Source organism: Parasteatoda tepidariorum, chromosome 1 (assembly GCF_043381705.1).
Source record: "Parasteatoda tepidariorum isolate YZ-2023 chromosome 1, CAS_Ptep_4.0, whole genome shotgun sequence".
Lineage (NCBI taxonomy): Eukaryota > Metazoa > Arthropoda > Arachnida > Araneae > Theridiidae > Parasteatoda > Parasteatoda tepidariorum.
The window spans coordinates 16,648,455-16,670,663 of record NC_092204.1 but is presented as its reverse complement, the minus strand read 5'-3'; the positions used below and the strand labels follow the sequence as shown (position 1 = coordinate 16,670,663).

Genomic DNA, 22,209 nt, shown 5'->3' with positions numbered 1-22,209 from the left:
CTTGCTTTAAATGGTTATACCTAGTTACCATAGTCAACGCAGCGCACTGAGTTGGAGTTTCCGTATTTACGATTTATATGCTAGAAAAAATCAGATTTAATCTAAAGAAAACAATCAACTGCTGTAGCAGAAATATATTCAATGCATTTTTTCAACGATTTTGTCATTCTGTACACTAAATAAATTTGTTTGATTAAATGCAAGCTTTTTACATTTATTTTATTGCATAAAATATATATGATCTAAATAAATTTAAAAAAAGAAAATCAAATATGCTTCAACAAAGCTCTAAAAGATCAAAAACTCTGGGTGAAAAGATACATATTTCGAAAAGAAAATATGTATTAAGCCCGTTAAAGTGAAATAGGTTGCAGGCGCTGAAAAGAAGCGCGCTTGGGAGAATAATATGTTTTCTCTCATACGTACATTTTTAAAGAAAGGTTTTTGTTTAAGTTAAATATTTTATTTCTCACAGCGCTTTTTATTCCTTTTAAAAGAATTTTTTTCGTTCGTTTGGAAAAATGAACAAAAAATATATTTTTTATTTTAGGTGTGTTAAATCTAATTTGCGTTAAAGGACATTTAGCTATTTGAAAATATATTTTCTTCACGAACATATAAGTTTAATAAAATGTCAATGTTTTAATAATTTAAGCAATTAGTAGTAACATTGTATAAAATTACTAAGATTTCAAGATGGAGATTTTATAAGATTAAATAAAATCTACTATGATTAACTGTCATGTAAATAAAAAAATTACACAATAGCAAATTATTAGAAAAACACAAATTAAAATCATTAAAGTGAAATATTATAATATAATATAAAATATTAAATTAAAATGTTTGAAGAAAATGTAAATAGAAATACTAAAGAGATATTCTTAGCCAGTTATAAATTAATTTTAAAATTTATATTTTATGAAGCTGAATATGTACCGTGACACAAATTTACAACATAAACATATAACATTGACTTTCTTGCATTTTCTTTTATCTTCTGTTTTTCGTAATTTAAGTAAATATTGAAATTTAGCGAAATAAAATTCAATGACTTTCTAAATAGCGAATTTTTATTATTAAATGGAGCTCACTCAAAGGCTAGGTTCAATTTAACACTAAATGGCAGCGTGATCTAGCGGTCTAAACAGTGCCAAATGTGGCACCACTTCAAATTTGGCACACGAAATATTCCGTGAAAAATGTTTGTTAAAGCATTCACCAACGTGGCCCTGGATTTTGGAAACGAATGTAAAAAAAAAAATCAATAAATAAATGAATAATAATAGTCTTAATTAACATAAGACTATCAAAGTTTGTGAAAGTTAGAACAAAAAATTTACCCGTTCACATTATTGCTTGTGAAACACTGTTTTTGAGTGCGCAAAATAAACCATTCACAAAGCAATTTTATTTAATTTTATTACTGGTGAGGAAAACTACTAAATGAACCCAAAGCTTGCCCGACGTCAAAAGGATTCCAACCTCTAAGCAAAAGAAAAAAAAAAAGAAAAAAAAAGTCACAATTAAGAAAATGGTCTCAATGTCTGTTTGATTACATGAAGGATTCAGAAGCAATTTTCAAAAAAGTCCTTAAAGTTTTAACGCGCTCAAACAAGTTTCGATGCTTTTATATCTAATTTCAATTAATAATTAAGTGGGAAATTTCGATAATATTTTTTTTCACATATTCTTATTAATTTTCAACAACAATGTGTACAATTTTCGACATTTTTATTTAGGTATATTTATCATAATTCGCTGTAACGAGACACACTGGGTGTTATAGTTTCTGGAGTTTTGTCTTTTTCAAATAAGTGAAAATAAAAATAAAAATAACTAATTGAAAAAAATTTTTATGTTTTTTTTTTTAAATTTCGGAGATTTTTTTTTACTTTAAGCATTTGAGGAAGTATTAAGTTATAATCATTCTGTAGAAATTACTATGGGCGGTACTTTTATTTACGTCGCACCACAGCTGTACAATGAGCTATTGGCGACTGTCTGGGAAACATCCCTGAGGATGATCTCCCTTCCCTTTGACAGGGAGGGCACATTCACACACCATTCATCTGTAGATCGTAATTTTGACCTTAACGAGAGCACCGATCCAGTACTACCCTCCCCGAGGTATTTATTTGCTATATGAAATTGGAGGACTTTGTGACTCCGTCAGATTTAGCGTGCACAAATTACCATTTTATATACGAGGAGTCTTTGGCCTGGGGGGATCGGACTCATGAGCTCTCAGTTATGGCTCCAATATCCTACCAACCAGGCTATTCCTGTCCCATGCAGAAATCAGAAATGATTCATTTCATATATATAAAAAGATGAAATTCAAGAATATCCTATACAAATTAATTTAAGATACATTGTGTTGAAAATCACGTGATTATTGAGTAAAGATAGAATAAAATACATTAAAAAAGGGATACTGGAGGAAAAAAAATTGAGTAAGCATTGTCATCCTAAAGAATTGGTAGAGCCGTGACGTATGGGTTTTATTTCTGGAGAGACAAGACTCGTATTTCCTGTTCTTTTCCGAAGGATTACCGGACTTTAGTTCGCCAGATGATACCTCCAGAGGATCAGAAACCATTTTGTACGCGTGGAGTCTTCGGCCGGTGGAGATCGGACTCACGAGCTCTCAGACATGGGCCCAATACCCTACCATTCCAGTCCCATGTAGAAATCAGAAATGAATCATTTTATGTACAGTGGGTGATCAGTTAACGAACAGATCGGTTAACGAACACTTTCACGAAAGATTTTTGTGTTCGGATAACGAACACATATTCGGATAACGAACAATTTCAGGAAAGATTTTTTGTGTTCGGACAACGAAAACATATTCGGTTAATGAACAAAACGAATTCTAACGAACACTTCTCGGCCTGAAAAAAATTTATATTAAACATTTGTGATCATTTTGCATACGAAATAAGATCACTGAAAGGAGAAATGTTTAAAGAAGATGAACTAACGACAGAAGAACTCCAAGAAATTTTGAATGAAGAACACCAAGAAACACAGCGAAATGTGTCTCCTACTCTTGATGTACTAATGATGAAAGAGGACCAATGCCGACATCTGCCATTAAAGATATTTTGAAAAAGTGGGAGGATGTCAGAGCAATGGTCTTAGAATGGCACCCAAACCAAGCTGATGTCAGTAGGGTTGGGGATCTTTACAACGACAATGCTATTAGTTACTTCCGGAAAATCCTGAAAAAGAGAGAAAAGCAATCGACATTGGACCGCCCCATAAGCATAAAATGAAAAGGATTGATTAATATGCAAGACTATATGTATGTATAATTTTTTAAAAAACTTATTAAGAAATTATACATTTTTTAAAATTTAATTTTTAGGGTCTCCAGAACGAATTAATCGATTTCACATAGAAGTCTATAGTGAATCGATGATCGGTTAACGAACAATGCCGATAGCGAACATAGTCTTGGAACGGATTATGTTCGTTAACCGATCACCCACTGTATATATAAAAAGATTAAATTCAAGAATATCCTATAAAAATTAATTTAAGATACACTTCATTTAAAAATCACGTGATTATTGAGTAAAGATAGAATAAAATACATTAAAAAAGGGATACTGGAAGAAAAAAATTGAGTAAGCATTGTCATCCTAAAGAATTGGTAGAGCCGTGACGTATGGGTTTTATTTCTGGAGAGACAAGACTCGTATTTCCTGTTCTTTTCAGAAGGATTACCGGACTTTAGTTCGCCAGATGATACCTCCAGAGGATCAGAAAACCTTTCCCCTAGCTCTCTTTTATATTTCCTTTTTTTCTTCTTCCTCTTCTGCAAACGTTTGTTTTTTTCTTCTTCTTCTGTTTACAAAATCGAATGTTTGCAGTGGGGGCACTTACAGAAGGAAAAAAAAAGAAGATGGAAAAGCAATTCCTTGATTCTTATTCTTAGATTTAAATAACATTTGTTGTGTTATCTGTTCAACAATTCACTTAAGTGAAATTAAATAGAGAACAAAAACTGTTTTGTAAAATAAAGTGCTTATGGGGGGAATGAATATTAGTTGTTTTATTTTCAGAAATGGATTTTTCCGAGGTATTCTGAGAAGTTTTCGTTTCGTTTATTGCCTTGTTCCATTTGAAAGCTCTTAAAATAATTGGTAACATCGTTACTTTTAAGGAAATTAAGATCTTGCTTTGTAGTTTAATATGTTGTTTTGAGGATTGTTTTATACTTTATAGTAATATAATTTGTTCGATTTTATGGAATAAAAAGAACATTAGAAAATTATTATTTTTCATAGGATTCAAAATAAAATCAAATGCTAAATGCATCTAGTTGTATGAAAGTAAATTCTCAGGAAGATCAGTTCAATGTCAAGTCTTAATATCTGTACCACGAACTATAATAGGATGCAAGTTTCATGCAACCGTAATAAGGTAAACATCATTTCAGGTTGAACTATAGTCAATCATCATGACATCAAAGTTGCGAAACGTTACAGTACGGTTCTGATTAGCACAATAGAACAGAATAGAATAGAAGAAATAGAACAATACAATAGTCCCGCAGAGGACTGATCATTAAGACACGGTTCCCATCAGATCACCGAAGTCAAGCATCACTGGCTGCGGTCAGTGTGCGGGTGGGTGACCCATTTGGATCAGTTTGCGTAGGGACCGAGGGTGTGCGGTATTGGACCTCGTTAAACTGTGCTACCGTAAAGTGCTCGACTTCGCGCGCAGGTCGTTGGGCTACCGAAGAGGGGGTGTCATCCCCTCTGCAGAGGATCAAAATTGTGATGGCATGTCTTCGGATCATCCTCAGGGATGCTTCCCAGACCGTCGCCAATAGCCCATTGTGCAGTTCTAGTGCGACGTAAATGAACTACAACAACAGAACAATACAATACAATACAATTCAACAGAACAGAACAGAACAGAATAGAACAGAATAGAATAGAATAGAAAAGAATTTATATAGTAGAACGATATTTTAGTCTAATATACTCCGAAATTTCTCACAATGAAAGATTCCCTAATCTATATCATCAAATGAATTGCTTATCGACAATTATAATGCTTCGTAAAAGTGAAAATGCACTTTTCGATTCAAATTTAGAAACGTTACTTAAATTAATACGGTTATTCGATGCATTATTGCTAGAACTACAATGCTGACGCAAAATATCCTCAGTGGTAGACGGATCCTGGGTTAGAGTTTCCTTCCTATCAGGCTCACTTTGGGAGGTTTTCGTGGTTTACCTCTCCATGTAACGCAAAAGTGAATTAGTTCTCTCAAAAACAAGTCATCCACGGAGGCAAATTCCTCCCTATACTTGATCACAGAGTTCCCTTGTCTTCTGGATTGGGTTCAAATTTTCAAGGCTACGGAGTTGAACATTGGCTGTTGGTTATAAACAATGGTTATAAAATAAAATTAAATATGTTTCATGAAAACTTGAATAAAGAAACACTGTTTCAATGAACTCTTAACTTTATTCCAAAGAGAATTTCGCATTTCTCACACTGAAAAATTCTGTATGAATTGTTCTTATTTCAATGACTTTTTGTATTTCGCATGTTCACTGAGTCGAATGTTTTGATACTAGTCTATTTTATTTCGTACAGTAAATCTAATATTTTATCCTGCTCATGATTGCAATTTAAATTGTAATTTATCGTACAATAAATTATAATTATTTTTAATAAATTATAATTGTTAAAGTTTGTAGCGTTTATTATTTTCATAAATTATCAACGATATTATGTTTTTTCATTTCTAAACCAGACAGAATTATTTGCTATGAATTGAGAAATTAAATTATTTTCTCTGTTCATAGTAATTTATCATACACCAGAATTCATTATAAAAGTAAATAATTAGGATTAAAAGAAATGGGAAATTGTTTCTAAATTGTAAAATGTTTACTCTTTAAAATCACATTATGAATCACATGCTTCTTATTCAAGTTACTAGAGCGTTCGATCGACGTTAGAGCAAATATAAACTTTAGAAAATGAGTTCCCGTGACGTCACAGGGAATGTTTTTAAACATCAGTCCTCTAGGGTTAAAACAATATAAGCCTGCTAAACTACACTGAAGAGCTCAAAAAACTGGTACAGGCATGAGTATGCAAATAAAGGGGTATGGATCCAATAAAAGTACAGTGTTGTGAACGCCAACGCGTATATAAGACAACGAGTGTCTTGCACAGTTCTTAGATCGGTTACTGCTGCTACAATGCCAGGTTATACAGATTTAAGTGAGTTTGAACGCGATGTTATAGTCGGCGCACGGGAGATGGGACTTAGCATCTCCGAGATAGCAATGAAATTCGGATTTTCACGTACGACCATTTCACGCGTATACCGTGAGTATCGGAAATCCGGTAAAACATCAAATCTACGACATCGCTGCGGTCGAAAAAAGATCATGCAAGAACGGAATCAACGACGATTGAGGAGAATCATTAAACGTGACAGACCCTTCCACAAATTGCAGCAGATTTCAATGCTGGGCCATCAACAAATGTCCGCTTGCGAACCATTCAACGAAACATCATCGATATGGGCTTTCCATACGGGCTTCCCTACACGATATTAGGCAGGTGTACCAGTTTTTTTGGCTCTTCAGTGTACTATCTGATTTTCTGGTCAATAAGAATGCTTCGACAACAATGGTAAACGATTTTGTACCATTACGTTTTCACGTTATATCGCCAGAACTAATATGTACTTTTTATATTCTAATAATGAAGAACATCATCGTCCTCCTTAAGGGGTTTAATTTAGGTTTCGTTGTTTTAGTTTTGTTCTTTTCATTTCATTGTCTTTTTAATTACAAAACAAAGAAATTGGAGCGTGATTTCTAATAATAATGATATCATATTAGATGCTGGTCTCATTGGGGAAGAACAGGGAGAGAACAATCATTGTCATTGGGAGATGGTTGCCATTGGTTCGGTACGACAACACACGAACTCCTGCACGCTGTTGGCTTTGAACATGAACACAACAGATCAGACAGGGATGATTACTTGAACATCCATTGGGAAAACATTGAAGAAAGTAAGTATTAATCTTCCATACTTATATGAAATGTTGCNAAGAAATATAAAACAGAGTTTGGAATTTCTTGCTGGATAAAAAAGAAAATTACATAAAGTAAATAAATAAAATAGAATAGACGAAGAAATAGTTCTCAAAAGACGTAAATAAATGTTGTTCAGATATACTGTTACGAAAATCTAATAATAAAATCCGGGAAAAAAATGTCCCTAAACATTGAGCCGCTGCTCTATTCCAAGTCTTATTTTGCAGACGATCGCAATTTACTAACGAAAGTAATTTATTTGTCCGAAAGAGATGTTTCACATATTTTCTGAGCTATGATAATACTTTTAGCAATGTATGGAATGTATATTAGACAGATAGTTATTTGCAATCAGCTCAATTCTCCAAATATAATGTTCTTTTCTTCGTTTATGTGTTGATATTGTTCTAATAACAACTAAATAATTCTTTTCAGAAGTTTACGTTCAATTCTTATTTTATGTCTAAGCTGGGTTTTTTTCTTCATTCATTTTAGCAATAATTCTTTACAGTGGTTCTTATTTAAAAGATAAAATTAAGCCCGTAGTGAAAAAGTAAGCATAACGTCATCAGCAAATATTATATTTTTTTCCCCGTTTTCTTCACTAATAAAATATAGAACATTATAGTTTGGAATCAGTTTCTTAATTCCAAGCTGGCACATATTAATTTTTTTTAGCTTTTTTTAATATTAATTTTGAACTAAAAAAATTTAAAATTTGAAACCAATGTCTAGGGGTTTTTAATTCTTTACAAAGATTCTCATTTAAAAGATTAAATTTAAAAAAAAGTAAGCATTACGCCATTAGCAAGTATTTTATTTCTTTTCAGTTTGCTTAACTAAAAAATTGCAGACCATTATAGTTTAGAATTAGTATTTTTATTTCACACTGAATATATTCAGTTTTTATCATTTTTTTTTAAAATTTCAATTTCGAACAAAAAAAGTTAATATTTGAAACCAATGTTAATCATTTCAGCCTGGACTACATATCATCAACTATTGCAAATTAGTCATCCAATGCTAAAAGTAAAAAAACTTAACTATTCAGAATAAACTAAGAAGCCATTGAATTCTGTGTGTAGTATTTGTAGAACTAGGGCAGAAAAATATTTAACTAGAATTTTCGAATTTTAAATTAAAATATGCGATAATATTTAACTTGCAATTTGCGAATCTATAAGAAATATTTTACTTCGCACGCTTCAATTCACATTGAGCTCAACTGTCCCAGTTATCGATATAGCCATCTGTTAAACCACGGAACAAAGCGTAAGTATTATGAACCCTCCAGGGTACATTATCTTGAGAGCCTATGATCCGTCTACAATGGGGATGTATTTAGCCAGCATTGTTGTCTGGATAAACCAGAAGCAATCAGAAAGCCCTGGACACCAGTATCCAGGGCTTTACTGTAAGTTATCCCGGCTTCAAAGCGATACGATATTAGCTGCATATTTTTTAAAATTTTCCACTTACTTTAACAGCTTCAGAATCGAGCCAATGTCCACTATCTCTTAGGAAATGTTGTGTAGAAGTTTTTATCTAAATCATCGTGTTAATACTTTTCGAATATATCTTTAATTAAAACAGCATTTAGAGTAAAAAGTAATATATAAATTACTTTACAATTAGACACGAAAGGAATGAATACTCTTCTTTTATATTCATTCCGGACAGAAATTCTCCATTTGCAGGCTTCTTCAGTCTTCTGTGTATATACTAAAAGGTAGAGACGCGATCACTTATTAACCATTTGCGGTCTCTCGAGAATTCGGTTACAGACCTTAGCCATTTTCATTTATGACCAGTCGGGGTTTTTATGGCGCTGTTATAGGGCCCCATTTCCTTCTTGTATTGTACGTCTCTCTCTTTCCAAAGAAACTGCAGTCACGTGAGGTGAAACTTGAAGCTTCGTCTTCTTTATTTTCTTCTTCTCGTGAGTAACTAGTTGCTAAAGAATGCTTTTTTTGGATCTAGCAATTAGTGGATTGCCCCGTATTAAGAAAGGATTTTTGTTTTAGTTTCCTAAATATTACTTTTGCCATTAATATTCTAAATCCCAGAAATACGAATATTGCTACCGCTACTTGAAATTTTTTAAATCACCTGTTGATTAGCATTGTATTGTGTTATTAGAATGAAAATTCTTAGCAAAGTTATGAAACTTGTATTGTGTTATTAGAATCAAGAAAGTAAAAATCTTTATTATTTAGGTTGAAAGGGGAAATAATTTACTTTTATATTTGAATAAACTACCATTAAAAATGATTTCTGTAAACTGAAGTCTTTGTTAAAAATAAAAATTTTTACTTGTCGAAGTCTTCGGCGTTTCAAAAGTCTTGATCATTCATTGGAATACCGCCTTTTAAATTTCATCATTTATACTTCCAAAAATATGTATGGTGGAGTTAACTGTAATTAGCTTTATCATTGAGTATTGTTATTTACTCTTCATTTACCTTCATTCTCAGAATATCTAATGTTTTTCTGGACTCCATGTTACTTCCAATTAACTTCAGCATTGATGACACGGTTTACCAGATAAGTTCGATATCACCAGGTCGATTTAAAAACAAGTAGTGATCAGATCCGTATAAAACAATAAAAAATCTTAAATTAGGTTCTTCTGGCATTTATATGTTGTTTCCAGGCACTGAAGACCTTTTCCGGAATGTTCCTTAGAGACTTGTGCAAGCCTTTTGATTTGTAAATTGACCCCTTTCACGGGAGTTTTCAAGTCGTGTCAATATTTTAGGATGGTTGAGAAACAGTTGACATTTTGAATTAGGTAAAAAGCGGGTCACGATAGAAAGATTAGTAGCATGTCTCGTCTCGTTATGGTAAAATTCGCAATTGTTCGCAATGTCTGGTCGAAACCATTTGTTTGTGTCACTAAACGCACACTTATATACCTGTCTTAGTTCGAGAATTTATTTTCACGTCTCACATTTTTAGATGTGATGATTGTTGATGACCTACCAGCAGGGACATTTTATATTTTATAACAGTCATTGAACATCTGACCCATTTTTTGGGGTATACGACTACTAATGTTAAACTCTGTTGCCTCATAATTTTGAACCGAATCCAGAAGACAAAAGAACTCCTGGGACTCCTTAATGACCATCAGAAAATGCCTTTTGTCGTCCCTAGACTTGCCATTCTGATAAACTATACCATCAGCAACGATCATTTTTACAAGTGAAAAAGTTTCGATTGCAAATCTGCCAAGTCTTACTCAAATTTGAAAGCAATCCATCGAGTGTAGCTTGGCAACTTGCACGGAGGGCAAAAAGCAGTTTTGCGAAAACACCTGCCCTCATTCCCGGAATGGTTCGAGAAAACCACGCATTGGTAAGCAGACTGTCCTCCAAATCAGTTACAACTGTTCTGAGAGTGCTGAAACTCATGTAAACTTAAAAAATAAAATCATTACTATTCAGATATACCCTAAAATTAATTTCACAATTTTCCATTACGTGTGAAAATTTGAATTCCGAAGTAGAATATGCTATATATTTATTTATATATATATNACAATATAATGGTTCGAATGGGTGACCTTGAATACGCTAATTAATAAGAGCAGACGCTGTTTTAGTTTCGAAATCAGACACAATATATATATATTAACGTTTCAGTTTATTGATTTGTAGCAAAAAATATTTGGTTAGCAGAAAAAAAAAATATTTTTACGCTTAATTATTTTTTAATATCTGATATAGAAACTTTTACTCGAGTGTTAATTAAACGCATTATTATTTAATTCGTAGTCAGTGCTGGTTAAAATTTGCAATTTTGTTTAACTGATATCATACTTCATATGAAGATGGAAAAAATTTAACTATACACTGACACGTGCGAAGGTTTTACATTTAATCAATTTTCATTTATGTTGTAATGGGTTAAAACCAAATAATCTATGTTGAAAAAACTTTGATTATTTATTCTATTTATATATGTATATTTAAAAAAAAAACTAAGTGTTTCGTTCAAAGTAATTTCACCATTTTCAGAGGAAAAAAAATCTTTAAAAAAAAAAACTTCGCTAAAGTTCTAAAAATATAATCAAATTACACGTTCTCAGCCTTATTTTGAAGTAGAATCCTGGGGGAGATATTGGGTGTCAAAGCGATTTGGTGGCATGTGATCCCGATTATGTAAAGACGTTACCATGGTTACTGACGTCCGCAATTTGCATACGAAACATTTTAGTGACACTTGAAAAGGGTAATCGCCGTGGGGAACTCTGGAGAAATGCGGAGGTTTTGCTTGTCAACTTCTCTTTATCAAGAAGTTTTGAGGAGAAAAGATTTCCACGACCTCTTATTTCTGTTTGTTTAACTTAAAACTCGCTATTTCCAGACGCTTATATCGATGTTTTAATTACGCTGTTTTTGCATCGATTTTGAATATCTGACGAGGGAGCGAAAAGCTTGAAATGAAAAAAACAACGAAGAATTTATTAATGTTTTAAGAGTAATTAACGGTAAAAATGAGTTTAGAGCGAGAGCGTTCTTAGCGTTTTGGAAAGTGGGTATCTTTTATTCATTAGCAGGTCTTCTCTGTTGGATTTACAATGGCTGGTTTTATTGGAGAGAAATTGCTTTTTAAAATCTTTTGTTAGAATTCGTTTAAAGTGCTTATTTTTTGCGTAAATATTTTAGAATCTAATTTATATTTATTCATTTGGCGAAATCATTAAGCAAAATGATTGTAAAATGAAAATTTGGATTTTAGAAAAGGTGGGGCTATTATATAGTTTTTATTTAAAATTTACCCATACTTAAAACTTATTGACTCAGTTTTGATCTTGGCTGTTTGTTTCAACAATTTATAAATTATTTTGTGTTAAAAAAACATCTACATATTTTTATGTGAAGCTGAGTTTTTTCGTGATTTTTATACATTTAATTTGAACCTAATATACGTAATGCCGTATGTGAGATGGAATTGCAAAACGCGAACTCTGAACAATTTTTACGCCTACAATGCAGACTTAAAATATGTATTGCCGTATATTTTTAATACCATGAAAATAATGATTCAGGCGGAAAAGGGGATTCCCGTGCACAAATTACGTGCATCCGATATGCACTTAAAATGCTTTGCGCTGTATACATTAATAGACTATGAGAGTTTAGATAAGGCCGCAAAACATCTCGTATACGATTTTCCCTTTAAAATAAGTAATGCTTTGCATTTTAAGTAGCACAAATCACAGAGCAATAATTTCGTACAGGCGGATCATTTGGGTACCAATGGCTACTAGTTTAAATTAGAAGTTAATTAAATTTTAAAAAAAAAATTTTGAGATTTTTTTAATTTTTATTTGTGAACAGTGAGCCAAGAAAAACGGATCACCCCGAATAACTTTTGATCTAATGATCTCATCTTCACGTTCTATTACACAATATAATGGTTCGAATGGGTGACCTTGAATACGCTAATTAATAAGAGCAGACGCTGTTTTAGTTTCGAAATCAGACACAAAACGTACTTTCACTTAATAAACATACCCTCTTGTTCGACGAATTTAGATTTCTGACTCCCAAAATATAGGGCGTAGTCGTAATCGGGGAAATATGGTCCCCATAGTTAGATCAGGAGAGTGCTTAAAAGTTTAAACAACTTAATGTTAATTTCAGTTTTTGCGTATTTCACTATATCTCGAGAACTATTTAAGCGAATTGAACATTTTTTACGCACAATTATAAAATTCTTCATCCAAAGATAATTCTATACAAAAAACAACTTTTCTAAAAGTAGTTTTTTGTATAGAATTGTACAACATGCATTATGGTTCTACACAGTTAAAGAATAGAAGTTATTCCATGTTTAAGAAAACAGGATTTCATTTTTTAAACTCTACTAGCAGCGCAGCATACCGCCTACTTTGAAATAACTTCGAAATTTAAAATATAACTTGAAATGCATTTTTAAAACATAAATTTCCTAAAATAATGAAAATTGAAATATTAAGACTCATTACAGAAAACCCGAAATATTAAAATAATCACTATAAATACTCAGTAATGCAAAGATAATTAGTTTTGTGAAAATAAAACTTTTTCATAACAGAATAGTACTAAATATTCCTTTTTTAAAAAAATACAATACATTACATTCAACGGAAAATAATGTTAAAAATTAAATAATGTTAAAAGGTGAATTTGAAGTTCCTTTTTTATTGGTAATAAGTACAATTTAACTATAGCTACTTTTGATTATTCCATCAACAGTTTTTAAAGATTCAACTCGCATCATGTTATCATTTAATGGAGGCAAATTATCAGCTTTAATAATCATTAGAAAACCTGCATTAATATTATGTCGGATGATCGAAAGATTTTCCAGTCTAGAAAGATACTCGGATTTCCAGAGATTCGAGAGACTGATTCCGTTTTTGCAGAAGCTGCCACTGAGATAGTCTATTATCAGGAAGAGAATTGTCAAATTTCTATGCACTGATAACAATCATTGTTTCTTAGTAAATGCCCTGGTATTAATGGAGTCAAGTAGTTTGGATCACTTAACATTGATGATATGAGTTCAGAGAAGTTCTCATTTACTCGAACAAAGTCTGTAAGTTTCCATAAGAAATATTATATGTTCCGTTATACGGCGTAGATGATATTTCATGGATATAACACCTGCCTTCAACAGCACTCCCATGTGAGGTACTGAAGAAGGGTTGTATTTCCCTTTTCAGTAATTAACATTTCTCGTTTTTAAACGTAGACGTTGGCCTGGATAGCCTGGTTGGCAGAGAGCTGGACCCACGTTCGTGAGAACGGGAGTTCGTATCCAGCCGACCTAAGACTCCCCGTGTAGTAAATGGTGACTAGTGCACGTTAACTCTGTCAGGTCACAAAGTCCTAAATGTTGCCATAACAAATCGATACCTCTCTTCGTATTGAATTGGAGATAGATCGTTCTTTGGTTCAGGTCAAAATTACGATCTCTGGACGAAAGATTGGACGAAAGTATGAATGGGTCCACCCTATAAACGGGTGTGACTTATGGGTGTGGCAAAAGTCTAATTCTTGGACATAGATGGAGCCACTGAGAAACAATAGCAATCTCACCCTCTCTGCCTTAATGGCCGACGACACCAACCACAAACGTAGAAGTTGTGAGCAATCTTCAGGAATATAGCTAGATTCTGAGCCAGAGTCACTGGATCATGTCTGGATGAATCATACATCTGAACTATAGCGGTCGGATGAGTAGTTCAATTCCATTTAGTGCCAATAGAGTAGTGAGCTAATGATTTGTCTTCCTCTACACCAATTGCCATCAAATTATGCTCTTCTATGTCATGGTGTGCAAAATAATAATGCATCTTTGAATAAAAATTGCAAAGTTTTTTTTTTTTTGCATTAAAGTACTGAATATCCAATCTTCAAGTAAAAGCTATTAAAATAAAGTTTGCTGTTTAAAACGAACGTTTCTTTTTTCTGAACTGTCTTCGAACGAAATTTTTTGCATATATAAATGCTATGTGAACCTTCACAAGGATGCAGCATTCCGATCTGCTTTGTGTTATTTGCGTTTCGAAATCCTCCGCCTTTTCAAACGTCATTTCAGGTTTTTGTAAAAGCACGTTTGTTGTTTCAAGTGCACTAGTCTTATTTTCTAGAAATTACCTAAACTCTTTAAAAGTTGGCTTTTTTCTTCTTTTTTAGATATTTCCCATCCTCTCATTGAATTATTATCTGGTTTCTTTCGAGAATAATAAAATGAATTAGAATTATATCTATCAATGAGTTGCTTAAAAATTTGCAAATTGCCTAAAAATTAGACAGACTTTAAGCTTTCTCAAAGCTTTATCTGACTCAAATTGCAAACTAGACTGCATAATTAGATCTGCTGCAAGATCTACTTCATTATCATTATTTGTGAGCTCTGTCCTAGCCTTTTTAAAGTCAGCATTGTGAATTTGAATCGAATTTATACCGATAACTCTTCACTCCTAACCAATAATTTCAGGCATTGTAAGTTTTCAGAACTTGAAATGTTTCAGAAATGTCCAGCTTCAGAACTTTCCTGAAATGATATCACGGTAAAAAGTTCAACTGAAAAAGTTGGTAATTCCAGCTATGGAAGATTAGTGTAAGCCTTCTGAATTTCTCCTCCAAGTGAAGCCGAAGCTTAATTCAAATGTTGATTTTATTTAATATTTTTTTTATTATTTTTTAACCGTCGTTAAATAACTCCTCAGTATTGTAATTTTGTACCCAATCCGGAAGACAAGGGAACTATTGGATTAAGAATTGGTAGAAAATTGCCTTCGTGGAGGCCTTTTTAATGGAACTAATCCGCATTTGCGTTACGTGGAGAGGTAGACCACGACAACCTCCCACGGTTATCCTGACGGCAAGGGGATTCTAACCCATGATCCGTCTACCACTGAGGATATTTTACGTCAGCACTGTGGTTGGTGCGAGCCGGATGCGGAATTCGTATCAACCAGCCATCGCTGGGAATCGAACCTGGTTCGCCTCATTGAAAGGCGAGCGCTTTATTGACTCAGAAACCACGGCTCTGAAATGTTGATTGGTCAACTCATTATTTTCAAAATTTCAAAAACAATTCAAAACTATTAAATTTCTTTAAAATATCGAAAAGCTCGGTTACGTAGAGGACTCGAAGCACGACGGGCTCTGGCCGCGACTGACCAAGTTTGTGTGTAAAAACTCATGTGTTAAATAACTCTGAACTTCAGTAAAAATGCATTTGTTTTAAAATCTTAAATAAAATAAAATATAAATTGTTGACAAACTTACTTGATATCGCGAAGATCTTAAATTAAACTAAACGGTTAGCGTGGAAGAACACTTTCAAGCCATCAAATCCCACTGAAAAATGATTTAGCATAAGCTGCACGTTCCTTTTCTAAAAGCCAACTAACTAACTAATTAAAATCAACAAAGCTAGTCGAACCAGAGCACCAACATACGTGCTCAAGCAATATACGTTATGGTTCATGCAGTCAAAGAATAGAACTTATTTCATCTTTAAGTTTATATGGAAGTTATTTCATCTTTAAGAAAAAAGGCTTCATCTTATTAATTGCACGCTCATATTTGCGACCGAAAACTCTAACAGCAAGGTCATTACAATTACGCGTGTAATTTTTAATGCATTTTTCGGCTATAACATCATTTTAAATACACTATTTTTATAATATTTTTCGACACAAAAAAAGCTGTATTAGGTCAAGGCAACTACAAAAGTAATTTTTCTTCCCTACTCTGTAGTATATAAATTTTCCAACTGTCAGAACTTTTCGGCTATATATATTACTTTTCAACTATCAAAACTTTTCAGCCATATTCACTACTTTTGAACTATCAAAACTTTTTGGTTATAAATATTACCTTTCAACTATCAAAACTTTTCGGCTACGTATTACTTTTCAACTATCAAAACTTTTCAGTTATAAATATTACTTTTGAACTATCAGAACTTTTCGACAATAAATATTACTTTTCAACTATCAAAACTTTTCAGTTACATATATTACTTTTCAACTATCAGAACATTTCGGTTACATATTACTTTGCAACTATCAAAACTTTTCTGATATATGTATATTACTTTTACGAAAATTTCATGAAGTGAAAAGAAACATAANGCGGCACGAAACATAAAAATAACTATCGCAAATCTTCCCTCCAAATTAAGTTTAATTTGAAATCACAATAATGGGATAAATGCTCTAACTTAGCATTTACACTCAAATTCTATAATAAATTCATATATTTTTTTTTATTTTTAAATCAAGTAAATCTTTTCATTTCAATTTTTTAGACGGATCTTTCAAAAAGCCATTTCAGATTTCTCAATATTACCAATAATTCTTATTGTTTACGAAATTTACACACTTTTCCATCGGATGCAAGGGATTCTTTAATTAAGGGTGTAGGATCAATGATCGAGAGTGAGGGTAGAGGGGGTGATGAAGAAGGGGGTAAAGTGATTGAGAGGGTGTGCCATCTGTGCCCGAAGTGTTGCATTTTTCATCTGTCGTTCTAGCCGTATTGTTGCAGTTACAGTTATGAAGCGCATCCTTCATGTCAGTCAAGTTGCGAGTCCAACTCATATCATGAGTGATTGTTATCCACAAGAAATGGGATACATTATCCGGCCGAGTCACTTGGAGATTGTCCCGATAAATAAACCAACTCAGTCGAGAAGTAAAAATAAATAAAAATGAAAAAAAGACACAAATCATAGATAGATCCTAAATAGTTTTTTTTATTTATTTAGTCCCTCCCCCTTAATATATTAATGGCAAGTTTCCTTTGTCTTTTAACATTTTTCGCACAAAATTGTAGGTCTTCTCGTTTGATAGCAAATTCATTTATAGTTATAGCAAAAGAAAAGAAAGGCATGTTCAAAGCTTTAACATGTTGAATGCCACGCTAATTTTACATGGCTTGCCTGTCTGGCCAAATGGTAAGTAACTGCAAACTAAATTTGCAAATATTATACAGATTTTGCTAGTTTTTTAAAAGGTTTAGAGTGACATATCCAGAGATTCTACCGCTTTCTAGAATAGTTTTAATAAAATGGAAGCAGATTATATAGTAAAATTCGTTAAAGAAAGATAGTTACGCCTACTTTTTAATATAGTAAGCAGTAGATTGATGCTTAAACGTTGTATTTTTTTATCATACTTATAATTTTTGATATTTAGTGGTGAAAAAATTACTTAAAATGAAAAATACTAAACTAAAAGAAACTAAAATTTCGCTACCACTAAAAAATACTATTTTACAAAGCGGAGAAAGTTGGCATCTCTGCATAGCTGATAAAAGTGGTGAATTATGTAAGCCTACTAATTATTTAGAAATAGTGGCGGATAAAAATCTACTAAATTTTATTTATTAAACCAAGAATCACAATTAATAAACTACCACATGAAAATATTTATTCGCTGTCCGGACCAAGTTGGCATCTCTGTGTATATGAATAAAACTATTTTCGCATATTCTATATTGCACTGATTTTTTCAAACCATTTTAATAACGATAATAATATTAAAAAAATTAAAAATTTACTCGAATTATGTGTTTCTAATAATCTTGGTTTTGACGGTCACCGGTGACCCCCGTGGCACTACGAACAAACTCAATGCCGGTTACCGGCGAAACCTATGGCATTCAACGAGTTAAAGGACAAAATGTAAAGGCAATGACACCGATAACTGTACCCTAAATCCGAGGGGCGTGTTTTTCCTTCGCATCCGGCTCAGATAATTTACTCGGAAAACACTTTCCCAAGAAAAGGCTGTAGTATAGTCCATTTTCCAAAATTTTAGCAAAACTAATAAAGCATAAGCTGTTAAAATTTTCAAAACTACAAGTTGAAAAGAAGGTTAGATTTTTGTGACTTATGGCAGGAAGGATATCATAAAACATTAGGGAGCCACTCCTGCTCGCTGTGCCCAAAGCCATTTAGAAGACCGTTCTTTTTGGATTGTTTCACAGTTCGAGCTCGCTTTATTTGCTCATTAGATTCATTTAGTTTGACTTTGTATGTTTTCTTGCACTATTAGTTAAATAAAGTTTGAAAATCATGAAGCATATACATTCTGTAAAAGTTTGATTTATAAACATTTCATTCAATTTATAAACATTGTGTTTTGGTAAGTACATATGTGTATTTCAGTGCAATTTGGAAAACATATTTCGGTCATGAACAAATTTTTTCATTTACCTCTGATGATCTATCTTTTTTCTATCAAAGAAAAAAAATTATATAAGTACAAGTAAGGAAGAGCTAATATCCGCGTTTTTGGCTACTTGAGGATTTAAAGTCATTAAAAAACCATTGATCATTATGTAAAAGCCAAATTTATATAGAAAAAGGTCGAAATGAAAGATGACTAATAAAGTTTAAACTGACTCTCGTGTGGGCTAAAAATGTCAAAAAACTTTATTAGCCATGTACATTTCAGTAAGAACAATAGGAAATCTATTCATATAGTGACAAAGTAAAAATTTACAAAAAAGATCAAAATTATTATTGCTTATGGGCTGCTTAATTCCTTTATTTACGTTTCGATTATTTAAGTCGCGTGAAAAATATTTCTTCCTTTTACTAAAGCAATCATAGTACATACAACAGGATTCATCAATCTTTATAAGTTCCGCCTTGAAAATGCTGATGCAAGAGTTGTAATAATTTGAAATTCTGTAACTTTTTCGCAAAGATATTAAATTACCTAACGCGAAATAAATTATGCATCTATTTAATCAGCAAATAGACTCTTAGATGGTGAACATCTAATGAAAATAATGCTCAAACTGCGTTAAACATATATATTTTTAGAATCTTTCTGCACGCATGAAACGCAGATTTCACTGAACAGTTCTGAATATTCGAGCTGCGTTAAGCCTACTCTTCAATCAACGTCAGAGTAGTAGATTAATATTTATAAACACGATTCATCTATAGTACAAATCTCCTAGTATGTTTCCTGTTCATTTTAAAAACTTATTATTTTCCGTCTTTAAAAATAATCATATGGGTTTATATAAGCAAAATTAAAGCTTGTTTTCTCATCTGATAAGAATGAATACAAACGTTATATGTGAGCGTTTTACATAGCAGCATAAATATAAAAAAAATATTTTTTTTTATAAATACTAAAAAACATATATATTTTCTTGGAAAATTTGTCGGTTCAGAGACTTTTTGTAAAGAGTTGCAAATTTACATATTATTTGCATATTCACATATTATTTGCACATTTACATATTATTTGCATAGAGTTGCATATTTACATATATATTTGCATATTTACATATATTGCATATTATTTGCATATGTAGGTCCAAATAAAATAAAATTTTGACAGTAGAGAAATTTATTTCAATTAACCTGTTACCGACAACCAATTCACCAGTATGCAAATTAGATAATGACAAGAAATATAGCGAAGATAATTTATAACCATCATTGAATTTTTGGGCATATGGCTACTAATGTTCATCTTCGTAGCCTTCTAATTCTGAATCCAATCCAGAAGGCAAGGAAACTCCTGGATCAAGTATTGGACGAAATTTGCCTTCGTTGTGGACTTTTTAATGAAACTAACAGGCATTTGTGTAAAATGGAGAAGAAAAACACTAACAACCTCTCATGGTTAACCTGACGGCAAGGAGACTAACCCAGGTTCCATCTATCGCTGACAATATTTCACATCAGCACTGCTGTCGGTGCAAGCCGGGGGCGGATTTCTTATCAACCAGCCATCTCTGGGTTTCGAACACGGTTCACCTAATTGAAGGCGAGCGCTCTATCCCCTGAGCTACCACGCCTCTATATAGAGAGAATATTAATTATTCTGTTCGGTAAAATGAAATTATAGTACCGTTGTTTGGAGTTTTAAATAGTGTTCCAAAATAACCAAATAATATGATGCTGAGCTTTACTCAATTTTATCATCGTGATCAATAGTTTGAAAAATTGAAATTTTCTATGTTTACATTAATGAATACTTCTGTTGCTAAAATAAAATTTATCAACTCGATAAGATTTATAATTTTAAATATGAAAGATGTTCCCAATGTTATTGCATTCTATATTTATTATCGGTGGTAATCTTCACGATACATAAAGGATTATGGAGTCATTCAAGGATTATGGATTTTGATTATGGATATAATGATATTAACAATTATCGTACATTTGGTATTATTGTATGTTATCTATAGAACAGTTGCAGTGTTAGCGTTATCCTTCAGAAACTTCTGATAGGTTAACTTGTGGTAATTCTGATACGGAACTGTCTGATTCTGGTTATTTTCGCACTAAGAGGGGTGTTATGAAATATATTTTTCGTTGCGGAGTTTAATGAGAAGCTACCTGGGGCTTGAGCGGCTACCAGGCGCGACGGCAGGTGGTGGATAGCCGAATGTCCTGTAGCACTGACAGGATAGCCTCTGAATAACAAATAGGAGGTCGCGAACCAACTCCCGTAACCCAGGTGTTACGCGACCCGTGCCTTGGGTGAATGGCACTGCGGTTATAGTGTCTTAACGGAGCCTCTAGTTTGACTGGCGAACATCTAGAGTAATTGCCTTACCCAGTAACTCAGGCAATGCTGGGCTGACTTTCTTTACCTGAGCTTTTTATTTGAGGTAATTTATGGCTGAAAATGACAAAAATACAACTCAAATTACTGCATTTGCAGGTGAAAATCCCAAAGTAGACCTTTCTGCAAAAGAAAAGGAAACTAGGGAAAAACCAACTGAAGGAGATAAAATGAACCCTTCATCAAAAGAGGTAGAAATGACCTCTACCCAATCAACATCTCAAGTGGGGCAGGAAGCTATTAATAGCATGACTGCCTCCATGGATGGGATCAAACTTAAAAAAAGACTATCTGGTGCACAGAAAAAGAAACTTGCCCGAGAAAAGAAGATGGCTGAAGGTACCTGGGTAGAAAAACCCAAACCAAAGCAGAGAGGCGAGAAAAGACAAAGCCAAAGGATGGAACAAGATGTAGCCCCAAAGGCTGCCAGGAAAGAAGGACCTGAAGGTATAACCTTTAAGGAAGCTCTAACCGCAGTTAAAATGGCTGTGATTCTTGAAGGACATCCTCTTGAGCGCTTATCCGAAGAACAGGCCCTAGACCTTGAGTTCTTGATAACTGAAAAAATTTCTAGAAATGAAGAGGGTTTTGTCCCCACTTTTCTTTCTTGCAGACTAGAAAATGGGGCACTTATCATCAATTGTGCAGATCTGGGGAGCTCTAAGTGGCTGGAACAGATTGTAGTTGAGATAAACCCATGGCAGGAGCAAACTCTCTTGGTAGGAGAGGCAAGGAAACTTGTCAGAACTACTAAGATCATTGCTAAACTGCCGAAAGTCTGTAGTAAACTGGAGTCCAAAGAGGTTCTGAGAAAGATTGAGGCACAAAATGGTGGGCTTACTCCAACCGAATGGAACATACTTCATCGGAAGAATGAACCATCAGGACAGACCATCGTCCTTAGCGTGCCTGAACTGGACGCGGCTACACTTGGCAAAAGGGGATATAAATTTTATATCGGACTTCACCAAGTTCAAGCCAAAGTCCTAGACAAACCTTCCAAAA

General features: G+C 33.1%; 2 protein-coding genes across 2 annotated transcripts in view; one reads left to right on the top strand and one right to left on the bottom strand.

Moving 5' to 3' along the window:
• Positions 1 to 22,209, bottom strand: part of LOC107437287 (tyrosine-protein phosphatase Lar) — a 753,777-nt gene that overhangs the window by 685,292 nt on the left and 46,276 nt on the right. The gene's annotated exons all lie outside the window — the stretch shown is intronic.
• LOC122270063 (uncharacterized) overlaps positions 21,258 to 22,209 on the top strand; it is a 5,647-nt gene continuing 4,695 nt past the window's right edge. The window contains exon 1 of the mRNA XM_071178428.1: positions 21,258 to 22,187. Within this exon, the coding sequence (XP_071034529.1) occupies positions 21,258 to 22,187 (930 nt within the window). The remainder of the gene's footprint in view (positions 22,188 to 22,209) is intronic.